Source organism: Macaca mulatta, chromosome 7 (assembly GCF_049350105.2).
Source record: "Macaca mulatta isolate MMU2019108-1 chromosome 7, T2T-MMU8v2.0, whole genome shotgun sequence".
Lineage (NCBI taxonomy): Eukaryota > Metazoa > Chordata > Mammalia > Primates > Cercopithecidae > Macaca > Macaca mulatta.
The window spans coordinates 140,360,771-140,387,347 of record NC_133412.1 but is presented as its reverse complement, the minus strand read 5'-3'; the positions used below and the strand labels follow the sequence as shown (position 1 = coordinate 140,387,347).

The following is a 26,577-nucleotide window of genomic DNA, read 5'->3' as shown; positions in this document are numbered from 1 at the left end:
CCGTAAAAATTTATTGTACGTAATAATATGTAATCTATTCTTATTATGTCTATTCCAGTCACTCCATAGGCTGCTGGCATCCCCAACACTGCTGCCTCCTTGTCCTTCCCTTAACAGGCTGAGAGAAGTTAGCTGCTGCTGCTAAGCCGCGTAAATAAGGTCAATTATGTTGGGAATATTGGGTTTCAAAGAGACCTGGGGATAAATTCTGAAATGGATGGTTAGGAGAAATCACCAACTAATGGTAACTTCTTTACCACCAAGTCTGTGGCCTTACTAGGGGTGGCCACGCTTGGGAATCTTGCAGGCAAATAATGTACCTTATTTACATTTAATAACATTTCTTATGGTTTGTTGGATAAAAGAGGAGGCTAGCAGTTTTTTAGAAGATTTCACTTTAAGAAATGTCTTTGGATAAAGAAGCTTATTTTCTGTGCTCCTAATTTTTAAAATTGATAATAATTAAAATACTTATTTCCTTAACCTCATTGGCATACTAAAACATAAACTTAAGTCACATAATTTTCACCAAATTCTTATTTCTTGACATTTTCAATAAATATTTTGGAAATATTGAATAAAACAAATAGTTTAGGAAGAAAAATTGTCTTAGCTATTATCCTATAAAATAAACATGCAAAGACATAATTGTGATCCATTTTAAGGGGTCTGGCAAATACACCCAGTTCAAGTTCTACAATGGTTCTTTCAGAAAGTAAATGTTAAAACAGTAATTTTCTATACAGTTCGCAAATAAATATTCATATAGTCTTTATCAAATGGATCTGGTGACTTAAATGAAGGTTAAGCTTAATGATAAAAATTTTCAAGAGACTGAGAAATATCAAGTAAATGTACTTTGAAGAATAGATGCAAATTAAAATAAAGCCTGCCACTATCCTCTTTAAAACAAAGGAAAGAGCCATGGTAGGACTACTGTCAAGATATGAGAAAAAATATAAATACTTTATAAAGTAAATTCTTCATTTCTAAAGGACCTAAAGTGACAATATAGATAAGTTTAAGTCTCCAACATTTTTCACTCATCTAGATTTAAGATGCTCAATTTAAATTTTAAAGACTAGTAAATATGAGGGCAGAATATTCAACAAGATCATTGTTTACTTTTTTTTTTTTCCTGAGACGAGGTCTCCCTCTGTTAGCCAGGCTAGAGTGCAGTGGCTCTACCATGGCTCTTTGCAGCCTTGACCTCCCAGCTCAAGCAATCCCCTTGCCTCAGCCTCCTGAGTAACTGGGACCTCAGGTGTTCACTACCATGCCCAGAAAATTTTTTCTTTTTTGTAGGGACAGGGTCTTGCCATATTGCCCGGGGTTGTCTTGAGCTCCTGAGCCCAAGTGATCCTCCCGCCTGGGCCTCTCAAAGTATTGGGATTACAGGCATGAGCTGTTGCACCCAGCTTAATTTTTTATCAGTGTTCCAAAGTACACAGTTATAAAGTGTCACTGAAATCCATGGTTTTGGAAAAGAAAAATAATATATATAACTTATTTTTCAGCCTCACTAGCATGATTAAATCTTACTAATGTCTCTGCAATACAGCAGTAGTGAATTCCATTCTGTTCTTAAAATATTACATCTTTCATTCATAATTAACATTCTCAAATTAGACTCTAGCTAGTAATTATGTTCCTGATGCAAATAGGCAATAAAAAAGAAATCCATGCTTTATTAAATTGGGCTTAAGAGGATTACTTGTAACCAAAATTTGTTTTGTTTTGTTTTTCTTCATCTATTTATTTCTTTCCAGTAGAGTCAGCTGATAAATGGCGTAGGGAGCTGAGAAGGGAGGGGTGAGACCTTGACTAATTTGAGATTTGTTAATTCTCAAGATCTTTTATATCTTTAAAATTCCGTGATTTTTGCTATTTAGGGATTCATTTTTTCATCATTTCTAATAGTGATCATAACAGTGAGACTAATGAAACAGTACCTGCTGAGCCTTTTTCATCCTAACAATTAAAGTTATTCTTATAATTTTTAATATTTTAAAAAGCAATTAAGGGGTAGTATAGAAAAATTCTCAGAGAGTGAATGTCAGCAAGATTGCTGACTAGAGACCCCTGGCATTCATCCTTCCCCCACAAGAAAGGACCAGAGCAATGAATAAACTGCTAAGATATGACTGCAGTGTCAAAGGAAGGTCACTGGAGGACAGCTGGGGAACAGAGACATGTCTGTGGTGATGGAAAGTCCAGGAGGACAGTGTGGAGGCACCTATATCACCCATGTGGCCTAGATCTGCCCAGAGTCAGGGGAGACTTCCCATTGCAGGGAAAAGGTAAGCAGAAGAGCCCCACCAGCCCCCATTGCTACCAAAAACACCTACAGTCCTTACAACAGGAGCATCCCACAGTCCTCACAAGCCCTGAGCCTAGTTTTGGGAGTTGCTAGGAATTCACACAGCTACATTGCCCCAGGTTAAGAGCACAAGGTATGCACTTCCTACTCCCCAATCACCACCTGTGAGCCAAGCTGCTGCTTGAGATCAGAGCCACCTCTGGAGAGTAACCTGCTCTGTGGGGCCACTAGCCACTGCATCTCTCCAGCCCTAAGGCTCCAACTCCATTCCACGAAGCCCACAGTGGCGGCTGAACACCACAACACCACCTGTGCAGAACCTGGGCCAGGATCTGCTGTGGCTTTGGTCTCACATAGCAGGGAAACCAACCCTCACTGCTGCACTTATAGCCAGAAGGAGAGTATGACAGTCTTACCATGGAAAACCCACCCTTGAGCCAGCCAAACTGCTGCATACATACCCTCAAGTGAGAGAGACCCCTGAACCTCTAAACAACTGATATACCCCTGGGCAAGCAGAACGGCTGTGTGCCTGTGCTTAGGACATGAAGAAACAATTCCACAGTGCCTCCATCCCCTACAGATATGTTCCTGGCCTGCCCAATGACCCTGCACCCAAAATCAGGGCCCGAGACACAGTCCTGCAGGTTGCTTCTGACAGGCATGCCCTCAGACCAGCCAAACAGGCAAGAACCCCTATCCTGGACCAGAGAAACAGCCCCATAAGTCCCCCAGGTGGACATGCCCCAGGCTGCCAAGCAGCCCTGTATCCACATATCAGGCCTCAGAAACAGCCCACAGGCTGTCCCCAGTGGGCATGTCCCTGAGTCAGCCAAGCAGACTTGCACTAGTGTTCCAGATTTGAGAAATGGCTATGTGGGCCATCCCCTGTAAACATGCCCGCAGATCACCTGCACCCAAGCAGCTGTGCACCCACATCCCTGGTGCATAACTCTGAGAAACACCAGGCCTAAGAAACATTTCTGTAGGCTGCTACTCACAGACAACAACTGTGTGATCATGCTCCCGGCTGCATTAACAGCCCATGGCCCCAAACCCAGCAAGCCAGACCCCAGGTTGGCCAACCCACTGTGTGTATGTGCCTGTCTGTCCCTGATCTGAGAAACAGCCTGGTGAGCCCAACCCTGGCAAAACTGCACCACTGATGCCACAAACTCTCTAAGCCCAGGCCACTGAGAAACTTGCAAATGCTGAAGAAACTACATGGAGACTGCACTATTGCATCCACTTAGAACCAAAGCCAACGCAACCCACTGAACTGACATCCCAAGACCCATTCATACAAATAAGTCTTTCCCTGTGACACTACTCCATAAAATAGGAAGAGGCATTTTTTTCCATTAGATGCATAGAACTCAACATAGGACCACAGGATACATGACACTTCCAAAGGAAAACAATAATTCTCCAGTAACAAACATCAATAATAAGAAAATATATAAAATGTCAGAAAAAGAATTTAAAATAATAATCTTAAGAAAATTCTTAAGATCAAAATCTTTTCCAGATAAACCAAAACTAAGGAAATTCATCACTAGATTGGCCTTACAAAAAATGCTCAAGGGACTTATACATAGAAATGAAAAGATGATAGCCACCATCATGCAAACATGCAAAACTATAAAACTCCCTGGTAGCGCTGATACACAAAGGAGAAAGAGAAAGCAATACAATCTTATCACTACAGAAAATCACTCAACTGCAAAAATAAACAATAAGAGAAGAAGTAAGGAGCAAATGATATACAAAACAACCAGAAAACATGTAACAAATTGACAGGAGTAAGTCTTCACCTATCACTAATAACCTTAAATGTAAATAGATTAAATTCCCTACTTAAAAGATATAGACTGGCTGAATGGATTTTTCTTTTAAATGACCCAACTATATGCTGCCTACATGAAACTTACTTCACCTGTAAAGATACATACAGACTGAAGGTGAAGAAATGAAACAAGATATTCAATGCAAATGGAAACCAAAGTCAGGCAAGATTAGCCATATTTATATCAGATAAAACAGACTTTAAGTCAGAAACTGTAAAAAAAAGATGAAGAAAGTCATTTTATAGTTATAAAGGGATCAATTTAACATGAAGACATAACAATTGTAAATACACATGTACACTGGAGCACCCAGATTTATAAAGCAACATTAGATCTAAAGGCAAATATAGATTCCAATACAATAACAGCTGGGGACTTCAACACCCACTCTTAGCCTAGGACAAATCATCTAGACAGAAAATCATCAAAGAAACATGGAATTTAAACTAGATCACAGACCAAATGACTTAACAGACATTTATAGAACATTTCATCCAACAGCTGCACAGTACACATTCTTGTCATCAGCATATGGAATGTTCTCCAGGATTGACTGACTGTATGTTAGGACGCAAAACAAATCTCAAAAAGTTTATCCAAAAATTTTTAAAAATTTAAATCTTATCAAGTATTTTGTCTGATCACAGTGGAATAAAACTAGAAATCAATAACAATAGGAACATTCAAAAGTATACAATACATAAAAATTAAACAACATGCTCCTAAATGAAAGGAAGAAATGAAATATGCTATCTAAAAATTTACTGACACAAATGGAAATAGAAACACAATACACCAAAACTTACAGGGGCACAGCAAAAGCAGTATTAAGAGTCAAGTTTATAGTAATAAATACCTACATCAAAAAACTAGGAAGATGTCAAATAAATAACCTAATGATGCACCTTGAGGAACTAGAAAAGCATGAATAATCCAAACTCAAAATTAGTAGATGGAAAGAACTAATAAAAGTCAGAGGAGAAATAAATGAAATGGAGACTGAAAAAAAACCCCAAAATATTAACAAAACATGATTAACTCATTCTATGAGGCCAGCATTGCCCTGATACCAAAACCAGACAAGGACATGACAAAAAAAGAAGACTACAGGTTAGTATCCCAGATGAATATAGATGACAAAATCCTCAACAAAATGAAACCCACAGAACTGTCCAACACAAGGAGTAAACATTAATGTAATGTAAACTATGGACTATAGTTAATAACAATGTATTAATATGTGTTCATTGACCATAACAAATGTACCACATTTAAGACGTTAATAGAAGATACCATGGGGGATTGGTAGGAGGGCGCAGTGGGATGTGTGTGTGGAACTCTGTGCACTATTTGCTCAGTTATTTTGTAAATCTAAAACTGCACGCAAAAAATAAAGTTTATTATTTTTCATAATTTTTTTAAAAGGCATTAAAAGCGAATCTAATGGTTTAGGGCATTTGTTTTGGGCAAGGAAAGAAGTAGCTGAAATGATTCAGTTAACTTTGTGAGATTTTGATTTGTGGTATGTTTTTGAAGTATTAGACAAGGGTTGGGGGCACTGGATTTGAGACATAAGAATGAAACAAAACATAAGGAAGACATCAGAGTGACCAGACCTGATCAATGATTATTTAGGACAAATTGCTAAGTTGGATGGATTCATTTAATCTCATTTTTTAAAAGAAATCTTACGCTTTTCTAATAAAGTCATACTCATGTATTGTAGTAAAAGGTACGTTTTCCACTGAGCAGCACCTGCACATACCCTTCTGCATCTTCTATTCCTGTATCCCTTTCCTATTTCTGACTAATGGTTTCTGTTTTTCTCTTCCTACTTTACTCTCACTCTCTCCTGTTGTTGTTGTTTTTTTAATCCTTGTACATTCTCTTCTAACACATCAGACTTACAAGTTGCTCTTCTGTCATCGTTTACTTATGCTGAAATAGCTTAGTGGTTATCATAAAAAAAAAAAAAAAAAAAAAAGATCAGTGTTCTGGGGAGAAATTTATTTCAGTGACTTCTGTGCCCTCAGTAAAAGTAGGAAAATGTCTGTGGGTGATAACAGCAATTCCCACATTGAACCATATTTTTTATCTTTTTGAGCCCCTGGTCCTGGAAGAAAGCTCCCTGGAAGATTCCTGGTGAGCCTATAGTTCTTTCCACAGCTATAAAAGCAGAATCCTTAGTTTGACTGTAGGGCTTTGGGAGAAGCCATTGTGAGAGAGGGAATCCTTGCTTGATAGATACGACTGGTTTCTCCTAAGGAAATGGTTCTCAAACCTGAGTATGCATTAGAATCACTTGGAAGTCTATTAAAACACAGAATTCTATGCCCCATCCCCAAGCTTATGATTCAGTAAGAAGGGGTGAGGCCTAAGCATTTACTTCTTTAACCAGTTCCCAGGTGATGCTGCTGGTCCGGCGTCCTCATTTTGAGAACAACCAGTAAAGAAACCTTAGATAGTTAATGATGCTTTCCTTGAGCGTCAAGAGCTAACACTTTGAATGTCTTGGCACTTGTATCTAGAGGCTCTGGGATTGTGAAAAATGCAGTGCTCAAGCAGCTAAAGCAAACTACTCTGATTTCAAGGTTTGTGGCTCTCCTAACGATCACCCATATTCCTTTGTTTCCCTTGGCCTATACTTTGTTAGGAAAGAAGACTTTTTAGAAAAACCAGCTTTGAGTAGTTAATCCTCAGCTGAATAAGATATTTTTGTGTATATATTTATTTATATGTATGTGTGTGTGAAAAAAAAATATTAAAAAAAATATATATATTTTTTGAAATAGGATCTTGCTCTGTCACCCAGGCTGGAGTGCAGTGGCTCTTTCATGGCTCACTGCAGCCTCAACCTCCCCAGGGTTAGGTGATCCTTCCACTTCAGCTTCCCTAGTAGCTGGGACTACAGGCGCATGCCACCATGCTCTTCTAAACTTTTGTATTTTTTTGTAGAGATAGGGTTTTGCCATGTTGCCCAGGCTGGTCTTGAACTCCTTGACTTGAGCGATCTGCTCACTTCAGTCTCTCAAAGTGCTGGGATTACAGGTGTGAGCCACTGCGCCTGGCCCTATGATACATTTTTTGTGAGAGGAGCCATTTTAAAGAAGATACATTTTTTTTCTTTAATCTACACTGTTAAAAATGAATTATTAGTGACATAATGATCACTAGTGACAAAAATGATCATCTGTTGAGCAACTAATGTGTCCCAAGCCCTCTGTGTACTTTCATCACTATGCTTCTCAGAACCTTACAAAGTCCCTAGTGTGTTTACTGTTTTCATTTCATTATACTCTTCTAAGGAACTCCCTAGAGCACACTTATATTTGACTTTAGCATGCATTCTATTATTCATTTTAGCAGATCTTCACAGTGGTTAAGATTACATTATAAGAAACATGAAAGGTCTAGACTCCTGGCAGGAGAATGCTTAAAGTCTATCCAGGACAAAAGATTTAATGTTCATTTTTGAGAAATTTTGCAAGGACAGACTTCACAATGTACAGAACCTACAGAAACTTGTTCTGTTGTTTATCAATATATAATAAATAAGTATTTTTATTTTTTATTTATTTAAGAGTCAGTGTCTTGCTCCATCACGTGGGCTGGAGTGCAATGGCTTGATCATTCTCACCACAGCTTCAAACTCCTGGGCTCAAGTGACCCTCCCACTTTTGTTTTAGTGACAGGGTTTTGTTAAGTTGCCCAGGATGGTACTCCCATTGTAGCTTCCTCAGATGGGATTACAGGCGTGTGTGCCCAGGTTATTTTTTTTAATTGGTTGCTATATTACCTAATAATAAAATTTTCCTCTGTGTTAAAGTAATTTTTACTTTAAATCTACTTTTTAAATGTAGCTTTCTGTGAACTTCCTCATACATTTGAATATGGTCATTGTCACCTATTAACATTCTCCTATCACCTCCATTTTTTTACTACACTAAAAATATTTAATCAGTTTTGTGCTCTTTTCCCCATTTCTTTTCTAGGTTCAGTTTATTGGGTAGTATAGTGGAAAGATTACTTTAGACATCCTGTGTGGTACAGAACCATGTTTGTACTGTATTTAATGTGAGTCAAATCTACATTAGGTTTTTTGTTCAGTTTGCTTGAACCTATCCTCCTCCCTCTTTCCTTCCTTCCTCCCACCCTATATTTTATCTATATCTACACCTACATGTATTTTGAACAGTTACCATGTGCCTGGTATTGTGAGGGTTTTAATATCAGCTATTTAATCCTTACAGCAATTCTACATGGTAGATATTATTCCCATTTTACAAATGAGGAAACAGACCTGAAGAAGTTAAGTAACTTGCCCAAGATCATAGAGCTAATGAGATAGGGAAGCCAGGATTTGAACCCAGAGGACTGACTGCAAAGCTTATTCTCTGTTTTTGTTTGTTTGGTTGGTTTTTGAGGCAGGGTGTCATTCTGTCACCCATGCTGGAGTGCAGTGGTGCGATCTCAGCTCACTGCAACCTCCACCTCCCAGGTTCAGGCAATCCACCTCAGCCTCCTGAGTACCTGGGACTACAGACACATGCTGCCACACCCAACTAATTTTTGTAGAGACAGGGTTTCACCATGTTAAGATAGCTTAACTCCTGGATTTAAGCTATCTGCCTCCCTCAGCCTCCCTAAGTGCTGGGATTACAGGTCTGAGCCACCATGACCGGTGGCAAAGTTCTCTGTATTGGCTGTGTTAAACTGTCTCTCAATGAATGCATCCTAGATTCAATTTACTTTTAAAATTATATGTGTAATCAATTATATAATGAAAGTTTAATAGAAACATCTATCTGTAGCTACAACAAATATTTATTCCTTCTATCATCAACTATGCCCAAACTGTGGTTTCTTCCCAGGCTATAGAAATAAAATACCATTGTATTTACATTTTTTGGAATTTTGCTTTTCCAGCTTATAATTCCTTATTACTAATGTAGCTCTTTTCTTTCTTCTTCTTCTTCTTCTTTTTTTTTTTTTTAATAGAGACAGGGTCTCCCTATGTTGCCCAGGTGGGTTTTGAACTCCTGGGCTCAAGCAATCCTCCTGACTCAGCCTCCCAAAGTGCTGGGATTATAGGCAGGAGCCACCATGCCAGCCATAGCTCTTTTCATTGAAATTCTGCCTATGGCTTTTTCTAATGGGGCTCTGTTGTTTCACGAAATTGACATACTATTTCCTGGTTAGCCATTTTCTCACTAGTGAGCATTTGGATTACTTACAGGTTTTCAATATGAAATGCTATGTTCAGATAAGTTATTTTCCCCTTTGAATTATTTCTTTGACATGTTACCATAAGTAAAGGAGTACAAACATTTGGGGTGTGAATTGAATTGACAATCATTTATAGTGACACCAAGAGTGTTGTTGACACCTAATGAAAAGCTAACTGGTAATTGCTTAACTAGTATTTCTTTAATTATTAGTGAGGTTGATTCCTTCTCAAGTAGTTGTCTTCTGGAGTAAATTTTCTATTTATGTTCTTAAATCGTTTGTTAATTGGATCCCTTATAAATTCCTACAAACTACTTATATATAAAGGTAATCTATTATACTTTTTTCGTTTTTGGTTTTTTTTTTTTCCGAGATGGAGTCTTGCTTTGTTACCCAGGCTGGAGTGCAATGGCGCGATCTCGGCTCACTTCAACCTTACCCTCCTGGGTTCAAGCAATTCTCCTGCCTCAGCCTCCCGAGTAGCTGGGATTACAGGCACCAGCCACCACACCTGGCTAATTTTTGTATTTTTAGTAGAGACGGAGTTTCACCATGTTGGCCAGGCTGGTCTCAAACTCCTGACCTCGTGATCCACCCGCCTTGGCATCCCAAAGTGCTGGGACTACAGGCATGAGCCACCACACCCGGTCTATTATGCTTTCCCTGCAACTCTGTTGTCATACATTTATGAATGTATTTTTTAAAATGATTTATTTGGCAGAGATTTGTAATTGTTACACAATCAATCAACTTGGAACTCTATTCCCCCAGAGGTTCACACTTGCTCAGGTCTCTGCTCAAATGGCCTTGACCACCTGTATAAAATATCTCTCCACCCTCTTCTAATCACTCTCACTCTCTATTCTCTCTCTCTCTTTTTATTTTCATCACAGCACATTCTAGCTGGCATAACATATTGTATTGGTTTATTATCTGTGTCCCCCACTAGAATAAAACACTTCATGAGATAGGGACTTGATCATTTTTGGTGCTGTATCCCCAGTGCCTAGTGCATAGGAAGTGCTCATAAATATTTTTGAGTGAATGATGCAAACTCTGCCATTGAATTACTTTTATTGCATCAGTGGACAATAAATGATCTTTCCTCTGTAAATGAGGCAATGATACCATTCCATTTTCTTCTGGCTCATTATAGTTTTAAAATAATTTACTCTTTTCCTATCTGAAATTTTTTTATGGTACATCATAAATCTTTGACCAACATTTTCCTAGAATTTTGCTTTTTCCATGCTTTTTTTTTTTTTTTTGAGACGGAGTTTCACTGTCACCCAGGCTGGAATGCAGTAGCATGATCTCGGCTCACTGCAACCTCTGCCTTCTGGGCCGAGTAACTGGGATTACAGGTGCCTGCCACCACCTCTGGCTAATTTTTGTAGTTTTTAGTAGAGACAGGGTTTCACCATCTTGGCTAGGCTGGTCTTGAACTCCTAACCTCATGATCTACCTGCCTCAGCCTCCCAAATGCTGGGATTACAGGTGTGAGCCACTGCACCCAGCCTCTTTCCATGCTTCTTTTGAATTCATATCAGTTTGGATCTATTTTTGTATTTTTTTTTTTTTTTGAGACAGGCTGGAGTGCAGTGACATGTTCATAGCTTACTGTAACCTTGAACTCCTGGGCTCAAGAGATCCTCCTGCCTCAGCCTCCCCTGTAGCTAAGACTATAGTCATGTGCCATCACACCTGGCTACTTCTAAATCTTTTTTGTAGAGGCACAGTCTTGGTAAGTTGCCCAGGATCGTCCTCCCACCTCAGGCTCCCAAAGTGCTAGCATTACAAGCATGAGCCACTGTGCCTGGTTATGTTTTTATTTCTATATTTGAAACTTTGCACTGGTAGTTCTGATGGCCATTTAATTATAACATGGCTTAAGATTTTATAGGACTGAGTAGCCCTTAGACATTTTTCATCCCAATTGTTTCCTTGAGGTTTTTTTCTTTAACTTTTTACTATGGAAAATCAAATATGCTAAATTAGAGAGAAGAAATAGTATAGGAACTGGAAAACTTTTTTTGAATGCATAATAGAATATTTTTTAACAATGCAAAACAATGATCCTAGCATTTCTGCTTTCCTTTATATTAGGCAGTCTTTGTAAGTCCCAAGTTTATAATGAAAATATTTTCACCATGTACAAAATAGTTCCTAAAATTATAGTAACATATTACCACTGTTCTTTTAATTCACCAGGCCAGTTTTGAGCCCTTCTCTGTGTCCAGCATGTGTTCTAAGAGGTGTGAAGGATACCATACCAAGAAGAGGCTCCCTGCCTGCAAGGTGCTTATTATCCAGTTGGGTAGACAGAAACTTTAAGTGAAAGAACTGGAGACTCTCCTGCTATCATCTTAGCTTTATCCTCTGTACAAGCCAATGATAGACAGCTTATAAGATTAAATACATAACAAATGAAACAGAGAAAGCAGCTAAGAGCCTGCAATAGGTGAGCCAGAAACAACAGTCTCCAAATGCATGATTAAGTATCTGTCAGCACTGGCACAGAACAGGGAGACTGACATTTTATCCTCAACCAAGCCAGGGAGGTAGTCATACCTAGTGTAATGCTAAGCACTCAACAATACCAATTAACATCTCAATAGGATATCTCATAGAAATCATAAAATTGTATAGAAAAAAAGGATGTGGAAAAGATAGGGGTAAACATCTGTGTCAGTGAATTTTTTAAAACAGTTTTAAATGTGAACCTAACAGTCCAGTTTCTGATTTTTGTTGTTGTTGTTGTTACATTAATAAGTTCTTTAGTGGTGATTTTTGAGATTTTGGGGCACCCATCACCCAAGCACTGTACGCTGTAGTCAATGTGTAGTGTTTTACCCCTCACTCCCCTCCTACCCTGTTTCCTTGAGATGTTTACCCCTATCTTTTCCACATCCTTTTTTTCTATACAATTTTATGATTTCTATGAGATATCCTTATTGAGATGTTAATTGGTATTGTATTTGTATCTACTTATGCAGAAGAAGAATCTAGTTGTCCTTATTCAAGTTGTCTTTTATTTCTGCCATTAAAGTTTTGTAATTCCGTTTATATAGATAAGAGTATCAGCCTCACTAAATATTTGGTTCTTGTTGTTGATGTTGAAAAATACACCCTTTTTTCAGTATATTTTTGGCATGTAAATTAAAACTATTTTTTGTGTTTATCTTATAATCTGTAGCCTTCCAAAAGAAACTAAATTTTTGTTGTTTCTCAAATTTTCTAAATATGAATTGCCATTTGCAAAGAGTGATTTTAAAAATGCATAATTTTCTTTGTATTTCTGAGTCCTATCAGATTGCTAGAAACTTTTATATCACATAGAAATGTTAATGGGAACACTCCTAATTTGTTCTAAGTTTTGTTTTTGTTTGAGACAGGGTCTCACTCTGTCACCCAGGCTGGAGTGCAGTGGCACAATCGTGGCTCACTGCAGCCTTGACCTCTTGGGTTCAAGCCATCCTCCCACCTCAGCCTCCCGAGTAGCTGGGACTACAGGAATGCACCACCACTCCTGACTAATTTTTGTAGTTTTTGTAGAGATGGGCTTTTCAGCATGTTGTGTTCTAAGTTCTAAATAGAACAATTATAAATTTCTTCATTAAAAATACTAGAGGCGGCCGGGCACGGTGGCTCACACCTGTAATCCCAGCACTTTGGGAGGCCGAGGCAGGCGAATCACGAGGTCGGGAGATCGAGACCATCCTGGCTAAGACGGTGAAACCTTGTCTCTACTAAAAATACAAAAAAATTAGCCGGGCGTGGTGGCGGGCGCCTGTAGTCCTAGCTACTCAGGAGGCTGAGGCAGGAGAATGGCGTGAACCTGGGAGGCGGAGCTTGCAGTGAGCCGAGATTGTGCCACTGCACTCCAGCCTGGGTGACAGAGCAAGACTCCATCTCAAAAAAAAAAAAAAAAAAAAAAAAAAAGTATAGGCTCTGGTTTGTGGTAAATATTCTTTATTGTGCTAAAGGAAAACTCTACTATGTGGATCTTTTCTGTGATCAAGAATATCAAACTTTATCAATGTATTTATAGTATCACGGCTTTTCTGCTCTTTTATATTTTAATAATGATTAATATTAACCATTCCCTTAATTTTATACTAAGCTTGCTGTATTTTCCCTGCTAAGACTGTAAGATTTTAGCATTTATTGTCACAAGTAGAATTAACTTTTTCCTTTTCTCATTACTGCACTTGACTAGTCTTTAAAAAAGAAAAAAGCAAAAAAGTTATTAGTTGGAAGTGTAGAGAAGGATAAGGGATACATAGAGAACATGTATAGAGGAAAATATAGAGAAGTATAGAGATGTACCTTTAATAAAATTAAAAGTACCCATAATCACTATCAAAGTCAATATGACTCCAACTCCTAAATATGTGAACACTGTGATTCTATTTTCTTTCCTTTTTTTCTTTGAGACAGAGTGTTGCTCTGTCGCCCAGGCTGGAGTGCAGTGGCACGATCTCAGCTCACTGCAACCTCCACCTCCAGGGTTCAAGCAATTCTCGTGCCTCAGCCTCCCGAGTAGCTGGGATTACAGATGTCCACTACCACGCCGGACTAATTTTTTTAGTAGAGACGGGGTTTTGCCATGTTGGCCAGGCTGGTCTTGAACACCTGACCTCAGGCGATCCACCTGCCTCGGCCTCCCAAAGTGCTGGGATTACAGGTGTGAGCCACCGCACCCGGCCTCTGTTATATTTCCTGAAGCACATACAACAATTGACATCAGGTAGACAGCCAGAATGCCAATTGAGAAACATGAGAAGTTGGAAAATAAAAATTAGCCAAGGTTGAACCAAATGTGGGTCATTCAGAATTGACTATATCATCATTCAGTTATACTACATCTGTCTCTGAGAATCTTCAGTGGCAGATGCCTGAGTTAAGAGACTAAAGCACACACTTCTTTATTAATATTTCATGTCTTAGAATTCCTTTGGCATGTTCCTGCCTCACATACCTGGATTCTTCAGCCTCGAGAGCCGTGCTCTGAAAATCAGGTGTCTTTTCTTCAGAGGTCTTATTCTCCATCTCCTTGGATGTATTTGCCTCACTTTCTACTGGAGTCAAGGTAGTTTGAAAATATCTTTTACCTTCAAAAGTCAGTGTTATGTTTGAGATGGTGACATGTTTTGAGGATTCTTTCAACTCACTCTTACTTTTTGTATCTTGTAGACACCCAGGCTTCAGAATGTTTTTCAATTTTTCCTTTAAAAATAAAAAGCAGCAGCAAATCAGGTAACAGAAGAGCATCAGGTAATAGGTGTTTGTGGAGCAGTATCTAATACAGGCAGCATTTCATTCATCGTCACTTAACACCTGTGAGGAGTAGTAAGGAGGGAGAGAGGCTTAGAGTGGCACGACTATGGGGAGAGCCCCAGGTGTGTTGGCGGCAGGCTGTGTGGGAGCCAGGGCCTGCCCCACTGCAGCCTGACACAACATGTTCCCAAGCTCGTGTTGTCACCTCACAGAAGACAGTTGGCATCTCATTACAGCACAATAAATGTTTCCCAGAAATGCCACTGATTCCCCAGTCTGAGTTTGGTCTTAGAGCATCTGATAGGTTACAGGGGCCAGGGGCTCATAATATAAGAGATTTTTTTTTTTTGTCAAAAGACTTAGAACCTGTATCTAAAACTTAATACCCTAAAATCCCACCCTGCTCCTAATTTCCCAGTTTCTGTTAATGTATCACCTCTCCTAGCCACTCTCTGATTTGCTCAGAATCACTCAGGACTCAAGGCAGTTGGTCAGCAGGCCCTAAAGCTGGCTTTCTAATGTCCTTCCTGTCCGCACCTTCTTCTTTCCACTGCCCCTGCCTAGTCCATTACTTCTTGATATGGTTTGGATGTTTTGTCACTTGAAAATCTCATGTTGAAATGTGACCTCCAATGCTGGAAGTGAGCCTAGTGGGAGGTGTTTAGGTCTTGGGGGCAGATCCCTTGTGAATGGCTTGGTGCTGTCCTCACTGTAATGAGTGAGTTCTCACTCTGAGTTGATGCGAGATTTGGTTGTTTAAAAGAGCCTGGCACCTCCTTCCTCTCTCTTTTGCTCTCTCTCTGGCCATGTGATGTGCTGGCTCTCCTCTTCTGCACGACTGTAAGTTCCCTGAGGCCCTCGCTTGAAGTAGATGCCAGCATTGTGCTTCCTTTACCACCTACAGACCCATGAGCCAATTAACCCTCTTTTCTTTATTAATTGCCCACCCTCAGATATTTCTTTATAGCAATGCAAGAATGGCCTAATATACCTCTACTGCATTTCCTTTAAAATGATGTAATAATTTTCTTCCTTAAAGATAAAACTTTTCCCTGACAATGAAAGTCATACATATTTATTGTAGCATATTTGGAAAATCCTATAATGAATAAAGCTAAAGGTAGAATATTATTGCTTGCCAAGGCAGGTGGATTACTTGAGGCCAGGAGTTTGAGACCAGCTTGGGCAACATGGAGAAACCCCATCTCTACTAAAAATACAAAAATTAACCGGGCATGTGGTGGGCACCTGTAATCCCAGCTACTTGGAAGGCTGAGGCATAAGAATCGCTTGAACCCGAGAAGTGGAGGTTGCAGTGAGCTGAGATCTTGCCACTGCACTCCAGCCTGGGCAATGGAGTGAGACTGTCTCAAAATACTACTACTACTACTACTACTACTAATAATAATACATTATTGCTTGTATGATGCCACTGCCCAGAAACAACTACTCCTGTGCACATTTCACTCTGATCTTTCTATTTATTTTGTTTATGTCTACTTAGATCATCTTGAAGTTCTGTCTCCTACCTTTTTCACTTAACATTTTATTATAAGCATTTTCCTCCTATCATTAAAAATTGTGTAGAACTATTTGAATTTTTCCTAATTAAAAATTAGGTTTTTTGTTTGTTTGTTTGTTTTTTGAGACAGGGTCTTACTCTGTCGCCCAGGCTGGAGTGCAATGGCGTGATCTCAGCTCACTGCAACCTCCACCTCCCAGGTTCAAGCAATTCTCCTGCCTCAGCCTCCCAGGTAGCTGGGATTACAGGTGCCCACTACCACACCAGCTAATTTTTATTTTCTAGTAGAGATAGGGTTTTGCCATGTTGGCCAGACTGGTCTCAAACTCCTGACCTCAGGTGATCCGCCCGCCTTGGTCTCCCAAAGTGCTGGGATTATAGACATGAGCCACCGTGCCTAGCCCTACCATTTTTCTTTTCGTGTGTGTGTGTGTGTGTGTGTGTGTGTGTGTGTGTGTGTGTGTGTGTTTTGAGTCAGGGTGTGACTCTGTCACCCAGGCTGGAGAGCAGTGGCATGATCTTGGCTTATTGCACCCTCTACCTCCAAGGGTCAAGTAATCCTCCCACCTCAGCCTCCCTAGCAGCTGGTACTACAGGCATACACCACCATGCCCAGCTAATTTTTGTATTTTTAGTAGAGATGGGGTTTTGCCATGTTTCCTAGGCTGGTCTTGAACTCCCAAGCTCAAGCAATCCACCTGTCTTGGCCTCCCAAAGTGCCGAGATTACAGGTGTGAGCCACTGCACCGGCCTTTTTTCTATTGTGGACCTAGAGGAAGTTTTTCAACAGTAGTCTTCAAACAGATCTCTTTACCTATAATCCATCCTGCCATTAGATTAATCTTTTAAAAACACAGCTCCTTCATTCCCTTACACAGGAGACTGTGGTCACTAAGGTTTGCCCAAAGAGTTCTCACTTTAAATTTGGCTCTCAAGGTTTTTAAGCAACTTTCCAGTCCTATTTTCTACTATTCTCCATATATATTATCCTCTAGCCCAACTGAATGAAACATTTTTGGACATGACTCTGTGTTTTTCCACTCTCTGGCCTTTTCTAAAGCCATTCATTTTGTTTTGTTTTTTATTATCCTATTTCCATCCTCATGTTTACCCATAGAAATTCCATCCCATCCTTCAAGGTACTGGGTACTGCTATATATTTTTAAACCAGAAAATAACCCTTACATTGTATTAATATCCTTATTTTAGAAGTGAGGAAACTGAGGCTCATGTGGATTATGTGACTTGGGTGAAGTCACACAAGTAATATGCTGCAGGTTGAGAGTCTAACTTGGTTCTGATTCTGATTCCAAGGTTCTTTCCATTTCGGATGCTGGGCTAAGATTTATGTTAACGGTTGTCACTGCCTATTTCAGGAGATATCTTACAACTCCTTTACACCAGGGTTCAGAGATCGAATCTCACTATTAAAATTGGGTTACTCAGAGTAGGTAGGTTCCATAGCATTTTGATAATCAATGTCAGCTAACCAAGAAGTGTGATCTTGGTAATCACTCTAGTTCTCAGTTATTAAAACATGAAAGCCTTCAGTGACACGTACCTTCTCCTCTTGCTTGGCCCTGATTAAGTCATTGTTTTCAAACACCACTGTGACTCCCGAGCAGTTTGTAATATCAGAGTTGTCTGTGACTTCTGTGGCTTCTCTGACTTCTATGACTTCTGTAACAATTCTTATATCCGGGACCTCTGGGACCTCATTTTCTGGAAGGTCTGTGACATCTGTGATGTCGGTGATGTCTGTGAATTCTGAGAAATCTATGCTGTCCCTGACATGTTCAGGGCCTCTACCTGCGTACATGTACGGGGTCAGGATGGCTGTGAACGCTGTGATATCCATCACGTCCGTGGAGCCTGTGACGTCTGTGCTATTCGTAATTCCTGAGAGACTTGAAACCTCTGACACTTTGGAAACTTTCGCTTTCTCCTGATTCAAGAGGGAGATGAGGGCCACCCATTGAGAAAACAAGGTGTCTTGTTTACATGCAGAAGTGCAGAGCTGTAAGTAGTAGGCTCGACCACTCACCAGCTTTACTTTTAGGCGCATGTTCTCTGCGTCATGCACAGAAAGAGTCACAAACTGCAGAGGGAGAAACCTGCAAACAAGCACATGGTAACATCATTTGGAAACCTGATTGGAGGCTTATAAAAGGCCTTTCTTATATATATAGTTGTTTGTTTGTTTGTTGGTTTGTTTTGAGATAAGGTCTCACTCTGTTGCCCAGGCTGGAGTGCAGTTGTGGTGTGATCATGGCTCACTGCAGCCTTGACATCCTGTGCCTAAGTGATCCTCCCACCTCATCCTCCCAAGTAGCTGGCACAACAGGTATGTACCACCAACGCCTGGCTAATTTTTGTATTTTTTTGTAGAGACAAGGTTTCACCACGTTGCCCAGGCTGGTCTTGAATGCCTGGGCTCAAGCAATTCACCTGCCTTGGCCTCCAAAAGTACTGGGATTACAGTTGTGAGCCACCATGCCCAGCCTCTTTCTTATATTTTATAGTAGTTTGAAGAGTGAGACTCAAGACACCGACTTGTCTCCCAGATAGGTCTGGGTAAGGGCTCCTGAGGACCATCTCATCTTAATCATATACCTAAGGCTCTGATGTATAAAAATGTCAGAATAGGCTGGGTGCAGTGGCTCACACCTGTAATCCCAGCACTTTGGGACGCCAAGGCGGGTGGATCACCTGAGGTCAGCAGTTCAATACCAGCCTGACCAATATGGTGAAACCCTGTCTCTACTAAAAATACAAAAATTAGCTGAGCATGGTGGTGTATGCCTGTAGTCCCAGCCACTCGGGAGGCTGAGACAGGAGAATCGCTTGAACTGGGAGGTGGAGATTGTAGTGAGCCAAGATCGTGCCACTGCACTCCAGCCTGGGTGACAGTGCAAGACTCCATCTCAAAAACAAAACACATCAGAATGTCAACTATTTATCATGAGAAGGTCTCCATTTAAATTAATCCTTCAAAGTTAACTTAAAGTCAAGCAATTTGCTCACGATCATAGACCAAGTTAGAGGCTGAGACAAGACCAGAGCTAACTCTGTTGGAAGCTGGGATGCTGTGAAAGAGGAGGCATGTTCTAGAAAGGCAGTTTATTATGAGTCTTCAGTTCCTGTTAATTAGATTTAGTTTTTAAAAAATTAACAGCCTGCTTGATATCCACTGTCATACATTATTTCACCCGTCTTTAAGGATGCTCCTCTTTGTCATTTGCAGCAGGGAATGCGAGTGAGATGCTCCTTTGGTGCAATTGTCATCAGTGTTTCTAATTTCAGATCCGCAGGGGTAATGCACATATTCTGAGAGATCTTTAACCTCTTCTCTTTGTAACTCACCTGGTGAGCACCAGTTTCTCTGCAGGAGGAGATGTCAGGAGACTTTTAAATAGGGGTTCTGTATCTTTCCGGGAACCAGGTGTCAGATGTGCCAGTAGCATCACATTAGGGATCTTGTGGGTGGAACTGGAAGAACAGATGCCTACGGTCACCCAGTTGGCTCGGTTATGAAGGTAAATGGATTCACCTCTCCTGTTAACCTGAGTGCAGAAAACAGGAAAAGGCATTATACGATGAAATGTGTGGCTTTGACAACCTTGCTTGCCTGAGAAGTGGAAGAGGGCAGGAAATAAAGGAGAAATGAACCATGATGTATTTGTTCCTTCACTTGCTCATGCTAATTCTTGGAGATACCACAGGGAACATACACAGTCTCTGACCCGTGGGGGTCTACCAGGGAAGGCAAACATTAAACAATTTAAGTATGTGACTAATTATTACTGTAAGAAGTGTTACCAAGTACAAGTTCAGGATGTTACAGGAGCATATAACAGAGGACTTGACTTAGCTTAGAGTGGGGAGATAGGCAGTGATATTCTGGTAACAGCTAGGTCTTGGAAGGTACACACATTTACACATAAGTTTAAAATGTTACTGACATAAAAGACAAGCAGCACACACATTTACAAATAATATGCAATATTCTTTAGTCTTTAGTTTAAATTCCATAGAGCCAATTGATAAATTCCACAAACTCTTGCCAAACTCTTATATTTATAACCTTAGAAGTATAGACAATAGTAAAATGTAGTAAAAGAATAGGAACAATGAGTTTTGAATATTTGTTGCCTTTATTTTAGATATGTTTATAAAATTTAATTTTTAAGAATTTAATTTTTTTTTAGATGGAGTCTTGTTCTGTTGCCCAGGCTGGAGTGCCGTGGCGTGATCTCGGCTTACTGCAACTTCTGCCTCCTGGGTTCAAGTGATTCTCCTATCTCAGCCTCCTGAGTAGCTGGGATTACAGGCACGTGCCACCAAGCCCGGCTAATTTTTGTATTTTTAGGAGAGATGGGGTTTCATCATGTTGATGGGGCTGATCTCAAACTCCTGACCTCAGGTGATCCACCCACATTGGCCTACCAAAGTGCTGGGATTATAGGCATGAGTCACCACACCTGGTCTATAATTTATTTTTTAAAAAGGCTGTGTTTAACAACTGACTTGCAAATTTCCTGAACACTTACCAATCGACCAATTCCAGCACACCCCTGGATATGGGGTCATGAAAGTCTCCCCGGAGGAAGAGACCTCTAGCTGATACCTGAACCATGTGGGAGATAAACTGGCTGGGTGGAGAGGAGAGGTTTCCAGGCAGAGGAAGAGCATGTATAAAACCTCCAAAGTCCAAGAAACTTGGCCAATAAAATCTCTGCCACTTGGTAGAAGAAGAGACTGGAGGATGGGCAGACAGGGAAATGAAGGAAGGCAGAGAGGAGCTACACTGTGGTTTCTCAGCTGTATGATAACTGGTTCAATTAAAAAATACATCATTGAAAGAAAGAGGATGTAGCTCACACTATTGATAACGTACCCAAACTGTGCCCCTCTTCTTCCAGATTAACAGAATCCTGGTTTTGTCCAATATCATGGCTCAGGGATAATGACCCAGCTCAGGGATTAAATCCTGATTAACTTAAACGGGTAGTGGTGGTTCCGCTCCACCCCTTGCCAGTGACTGGTTTCAGCAGTGGCGTGTGACCAGCAAGACATAGAGGGGTCTCCTCCAATCCTGGAAAACCTTTCTCAGAGCCACCAGGAGACAGAGCCACCAGGATGAGATGAATATCTGCTACTGCTGGCAGCTGTCACTGTCCTGTTTGGATGTGATGCCCTGAGGGGAACTGGCTTGAAGGTGACAGAACAAAAAAAGAGAACGTGAGTCTTCTACTGGGAGTGAGCTGATGCCCTGGGGCTCTTTCACTCTATTTGAGATAATTGCTTTCTTTTTAATTTTTTAAAAAATATTTATTTGTTTGTTTTTAGAGACAAAGTCTTGTCTTGTCATCCAGGCTGGAGTGCAGTAGTGCCATCCTAGCTAACTGCAGCCTGGAGCTCCTGGGCTTAAGCAATCCTCCCTCCTTAGCCTCCCGAGTAGCTAGGAATATAGGTGTGCAGCATTGCACCCTGCTAATTTTTAAAAATGTTTTTAGAGGTGGGATCTGCCTTGTTGCCCAGGCCAATCTTGAACTCCTGGCCTCAAGCGATCCTCCCGCCTTGTCCTTCCAAAGGGCTGGGATTATAGCATGAGCCACTGTACCCAGACTAATTGTTTTTCTTTTTTCATTTAAACCTGTTCAGTCAGGAATCTTGGAAACTTACTGCCAAAGACATGCTAACCAGGTGGGGTTGTGCAATTTGAAGGAAACGACTTATCAAATTATGATAGGGGGCTACATCTGACCTATAGACTGCTAACTACCCCCAGTGTTGGACAAGAACTATGTAATTTCGTTAGAGTGTGCAAAAGTTAACTAACTTGGAAAGGGCACAGGATGAAAGGTGGAAAAGTAAAAACATGATTAGTAGGAAAGAAGTATGTAGAAGGTAAAGTACATCAAATCATGACTTGTTACATGTGTTCTAGGGACATCACTAAAACATTAGATATTTTGGGAGGCTTCACCTCCTGCCTGTGGTATACTGGAGGTGGGTAGCTCACACTAGTACTCAAGTATGAGTGCAGAGAATGTGTTTATGGAAGATGAAGTCTCCTTACCATTTTTTTTTTTTTTTTTAGAACAAGCAGTTTAGTTTTATTTTCTCTGCGCATTTGCAAAATACTCAGGACCAACATAAAAAAGAAATACCTCCTGTGGAAAAAGTTACATTGAAAAGGGGAATGGGGTGGGGGTGCTGAAAGGGATTAGTGCCTTAGCCCCAAGGAGCTACAGCATCTCTAATTGTTCCAAGGAATCAAAAAGATATTGGGAAGATGTAACAGGAGGAAGGAAAATGTGAATTTACTGAGGGAGAGGGCTCCAAAGCAGGTCTCAAGGGGCAACTGGTGGCTGGGGAGTGGGTCTGGGTGGAGGGAGAGGCTGGTAGCCATAGGGTGTGGGTCGTGCAGGGCCAGTGTACACATGAGGGGGGCATCAGTGGAGGAGGTCCACGCATACCATGTGGAAGCATAGGACCTGGGTGACCCATGGTAGATCCGAATGGAGACCCTTGGGGGGCATGCCGATTGGAGGAGGTCCAGGATGAGGCATTCCAGGTGGTGGTTGGGGTGGTGGCTGCTCCCCAGAGCCTGGGTGTCCAGAATGGGGATGTCCTAAGCCATGAGGTCCATGGTGTGCCAGCTGCATCTGAGACATCCCTGGATAGGGCACCCCTCCTGGTGGGAATGGGTGAGCTCGTGAGTGTCCATAATCAGGATATCCTGCCTCTGGGGTTCCTGCTGATGGGGGACCATGTCCTGCAGCCCCAGGAGGCATAGGTGGTAGGGCATGGTGGGGGGTATCCCAGGTGGGAGGGCTCCAGGAGGCAGCACTGGGAGTGGGAAGGAGTCAAGAGGAGGCATGCCTGGTGGAGGAAGTCCAGACCCCAATGATAATACCACAGGATTGGGGGCAGAGGGTGGAGGAGGTGCATCTGCAAACAGCTGATGAGGGCGGTCAGGCTGGGAGAGCAGGTTCTGAGCTGCCAGAAGTCGTACAGCTGCTAAGCCATGGCGCTCACCCTTGGAGTCCTTCCTGAAGGCATAAGATATGGTGATAGGGCAGTTACAGAGGTACTGCCCATTCATGGCTTCAATTGCTGCATCCGAAGCATCAAATGAAGTAAAATTAATGAAGGCATAAGCTTTGGAGTTGCCTGTGTCAGGGTCCCACATAATCTTAGGGGTTTGTAAGATGACCCCAAAGGTGCTGAAAGTATCATTGCCCAGGCCAATCTTGAACTCCTGGCCTCAAGCGATCCTCCCGCCTTGTCCTTCCAAAGGGCTGGGATTACAACATGAGCCACTGTACCCAGCCTAATTGTTTTTCTTTTTTCATTTAAACCTGTTCAGTCAGGAATCTTGGTAACTTACTGCCAAAGACATGCTAACCAGGTGGGGTTGTGCAACTTAAAGGATACGACTTCTCATCATCAATCTCAGGGTCCAGGTTCCGAATGAAAATGTTGGTCCCTACATCCATGTTTTTGTTGTGAACTGATGTCTTGTTCACCTGTATCGGCTTCCCATAGAGTTTGATCATGTTCATGATCTTAATGGCATAGGCAGCATCATCCTCACTCAAGAATTCACAAAGTCATAGCCTTGGTGCTGGCCAGACTCTATCCTTTGGCATGTGGTGTTGACTACTGGTCCAGCCTGGAGAAACAGTTCCCACAGCAGAGGTTCACTAACCTTCTCATCCAGGCCCCCCACGTACACAGTGGCATCCTGGTTCTACTCGGAGATTGGCCTGGCAGCCATGGCAAAAGAGCTCCTGCCATCCTCTCCTTACCTTTTGAAGTGTCTGTTGTCTTCCCTTGTCACCCCTCTGTGAAATCAGCTAAGCAGCTGCTCGAATGTGTTAAGAGTTAGAGGTAATAGCTCAGTGTTTAGTGTTAAGACTTTGTTAAGGAATTTCTAGAAACTTTAGAGGTATGACCCCATCATTGAACTCATTTCACCATTTCTTTGTCAGAACATTTTAATGTTGAATGTTTAGAGAAAAGTTAGCGTTGCTCCCACATGCACAGAAATGCAGTTTCATTCATAATGTAGGGACATTCTTATGAGAAGGAAGCTTTTCTCCCTGACACCATCTGACAATTATATTTTACCTTCAGAACTAAGAGTTAAGATTCATTGTAATCCCTAGTTGTGTCATAGATGTTCTTTAGAATGTCTTCTACACCTAAGAAGTTATCTGTATGTTTCCCTGTGGCGGGAAATGCCAAAAACGGCTTCATGTAATTTTGGGAAGATTATGATGGAATGGCAATTACCGTAGAGTTAAGACAGAAGTCCTTCATAAGAGTTTTGGGGACATTTGAAGTAAATGTCCTTTAACGCTGTAATTATTTCAGGTTTTTTGAAGTTCCCAAATTGTTCTCTTTAGTAATATCACACATTCCCTTGGCACATTTAAAACAATTCTCCTACCATCCTTTTCAGTTTTCTTTGAGAAAATTACTGAAGTTATTGGAACTTAACTCAGGCCTTGAATATGATTTACCTGGATAAAATTGCTCTCTAACATGGGAGGAGATACAAAAGGGGCATACTCTCCTCCATCCAACATACTTTGAAGATCTCTTGGATCATGGGAGTGTGGGGTGCAGAGAGCATCTTGCTCATTGATCCTCGTGGTAGACTTGCTGGTGTTCTTCTTCATTGCACTTGCATATAAACATAAAAAACTGAGGGAATGGAAACACAATTAATGGGTACAGAGAGAATTTAATATCATAATTAAATTGTTTTATTTATTAACTCAGCAAATTTTATCAATATCTGTGATATGCTTGGCACTGCACCAGGCACTTGTATTAATACATACATCTAAACAGGACTAATAAGATCCCTGCCCTCATTCAGCTTACACTCTATGGGGAGACAGGTAGTAAGCAAGCCAAAAGAAACTCAAACAAGATGTTGGATGATAGGGACTATCAGGACTTGAAAACAGATACATATAATAAAAAATTATTTATTATATGGGCTTTAAGACACTTATTAGGGTATTAGGAAAGGCTTCTCTAGGAGGTCTCTCAATATATTCCCCCACAGACCATTATTTTCTATCTTCCAAAGTAATGGTACCCTCTTCATCATGCAGGGTTCTCCAATCCCTTTTTTGTAAGTAGATTATCAAAGCTATACTAAACTGAGAACACTTTTTCCAGACTATTCACCCATAACTGAGGCATAGCTCTTGGTTGTGTGCTCCTTATGAGAGTCAGTGGAAAAATTGTCTTCCACAAAACTGGTCCCTGCTTCCAAGGTGACCACTGCTATAGGCAACATCTTCAGTACATCGAGTCTCCAGGAGAGAGAAAGAAGAAAATAATCTTGGAAAGTAAAGTAAGTAGAAGAGGAAGGAAGAGGGAAAGGAAGGAAGAGAGAAAAGGGCAGGAGAGGATGTAGCCATGCAGCCCACATGGTTTATCTGTAAGAACTGTCAAATCTCACCTCAACTCAGGCTGAGCCACAATCTTCTCTAGGAGATGAAGTTTTTAACTCACTTCAGTTTGAGCTTCCTCTTTTTCATGATGGAATCTTTTGTAAAAGAAAGAACAAAAAGAAAATCAAATGTATACAGGCCAGGCACAATGGCTCACACCTATAATCCCAGCACTTTGGGAAGTCAAGGCAGGCCAATCACTTGAGCCTAGGAATTTGAGAACAGCCTGGGAAACATAGCAAGATCTTGTCTCTACAAAAAATACAGAAATTATCCGGTTGTGGTGGTGCATGCCTATAGTTCCAGCTACTTGGGAGGTTGAGGTGGGAGGATCACCTGAGCCTGGGAGGTTGAGGCTACAGTGAGCTATGATCTTGTCACTGCACTCCAGCCTGGGCAACAGAGCAAGACCCTGTCTCAAAAAAAAAAAAAAAAAAAGGCACTAATTTGTATACAAAAGAAACTAATTTCAATTCTAAACCTTACTGTTATTTCAAGTGTGAGGTCAAGGCCTTAGAAAGAGTTAGAATTCTTCTAAGTATACTGGGTAGGTGAAGCGGAGTCTGAGGCTGCTGTCTATGTCGGAGCTAAGCTGTTGTTGATGATCCTCACCATGGTCTTTTGGTGAGTGCAACCAGAGTCATGAGTCCATAGCTCATAATTGGCTTGAAACTGCCAAACAGTGGAATCCTGAGCTCCTATGACCAATGAGGATATTTGATAATGTGGCAAAGGAAGCAGTACAGATTGTATTACCTGGGTTGCATTTAATTGCTCTTTAAAATGTGCTCCTTACGATTACCTGAAAACCTTTTGTTGACATCTTCTAGTAAGATTAGGAAAGCTCCTGGCCAGGCGTGGTGGTTCACGCCTATAATCCCAGCACTTTAAGAGGCCAAG

At 40.9% G+C, this 26,577-nt stretch overlaps 1 protein-coding gene and 1 pseudogene across 2 annotated transcripts in view; both read right to left on the bottom strand.

Annotated features, from left to right (window-relative positions):
- The window catches only part of GARIN2 (golgi associated RAB2 interactor family member 2), a 36,927-nt gene that overhangs the window by 5,384 nt on the left and 4,966 nt on the right, over nt 1-26,577 (bottom strand). The window contains exons 2-6 of one of the 2 annotated variants that reach the window (XM_077938428.1): nt 25,686-25,772; nt 24,730-24,913; nt 19,559-19,758; nt 17,757-18,309; nt 14,375-14,622 (exon numbers count right to left, since the gene is read on the bottom strand). In XM_077938428.1, coding sequence (XP_077794554.1) covers nt 14,375-14,622; nt 17,757-18,309; nt 19,559-19,758; nt 24,730-24,888 — 1,160 coding nt within the window. In that variant the 5' untranslated portion in view covers nt 24,889-24,913; nt 25,686-25,772. 2 annotated transcript variants of the gene reach the window in all.
- Nucleotides 22,417-24,113, bottom strand: LOC106999462 (splicing factor 3B subunit 4-like; annotated as a pseudogene).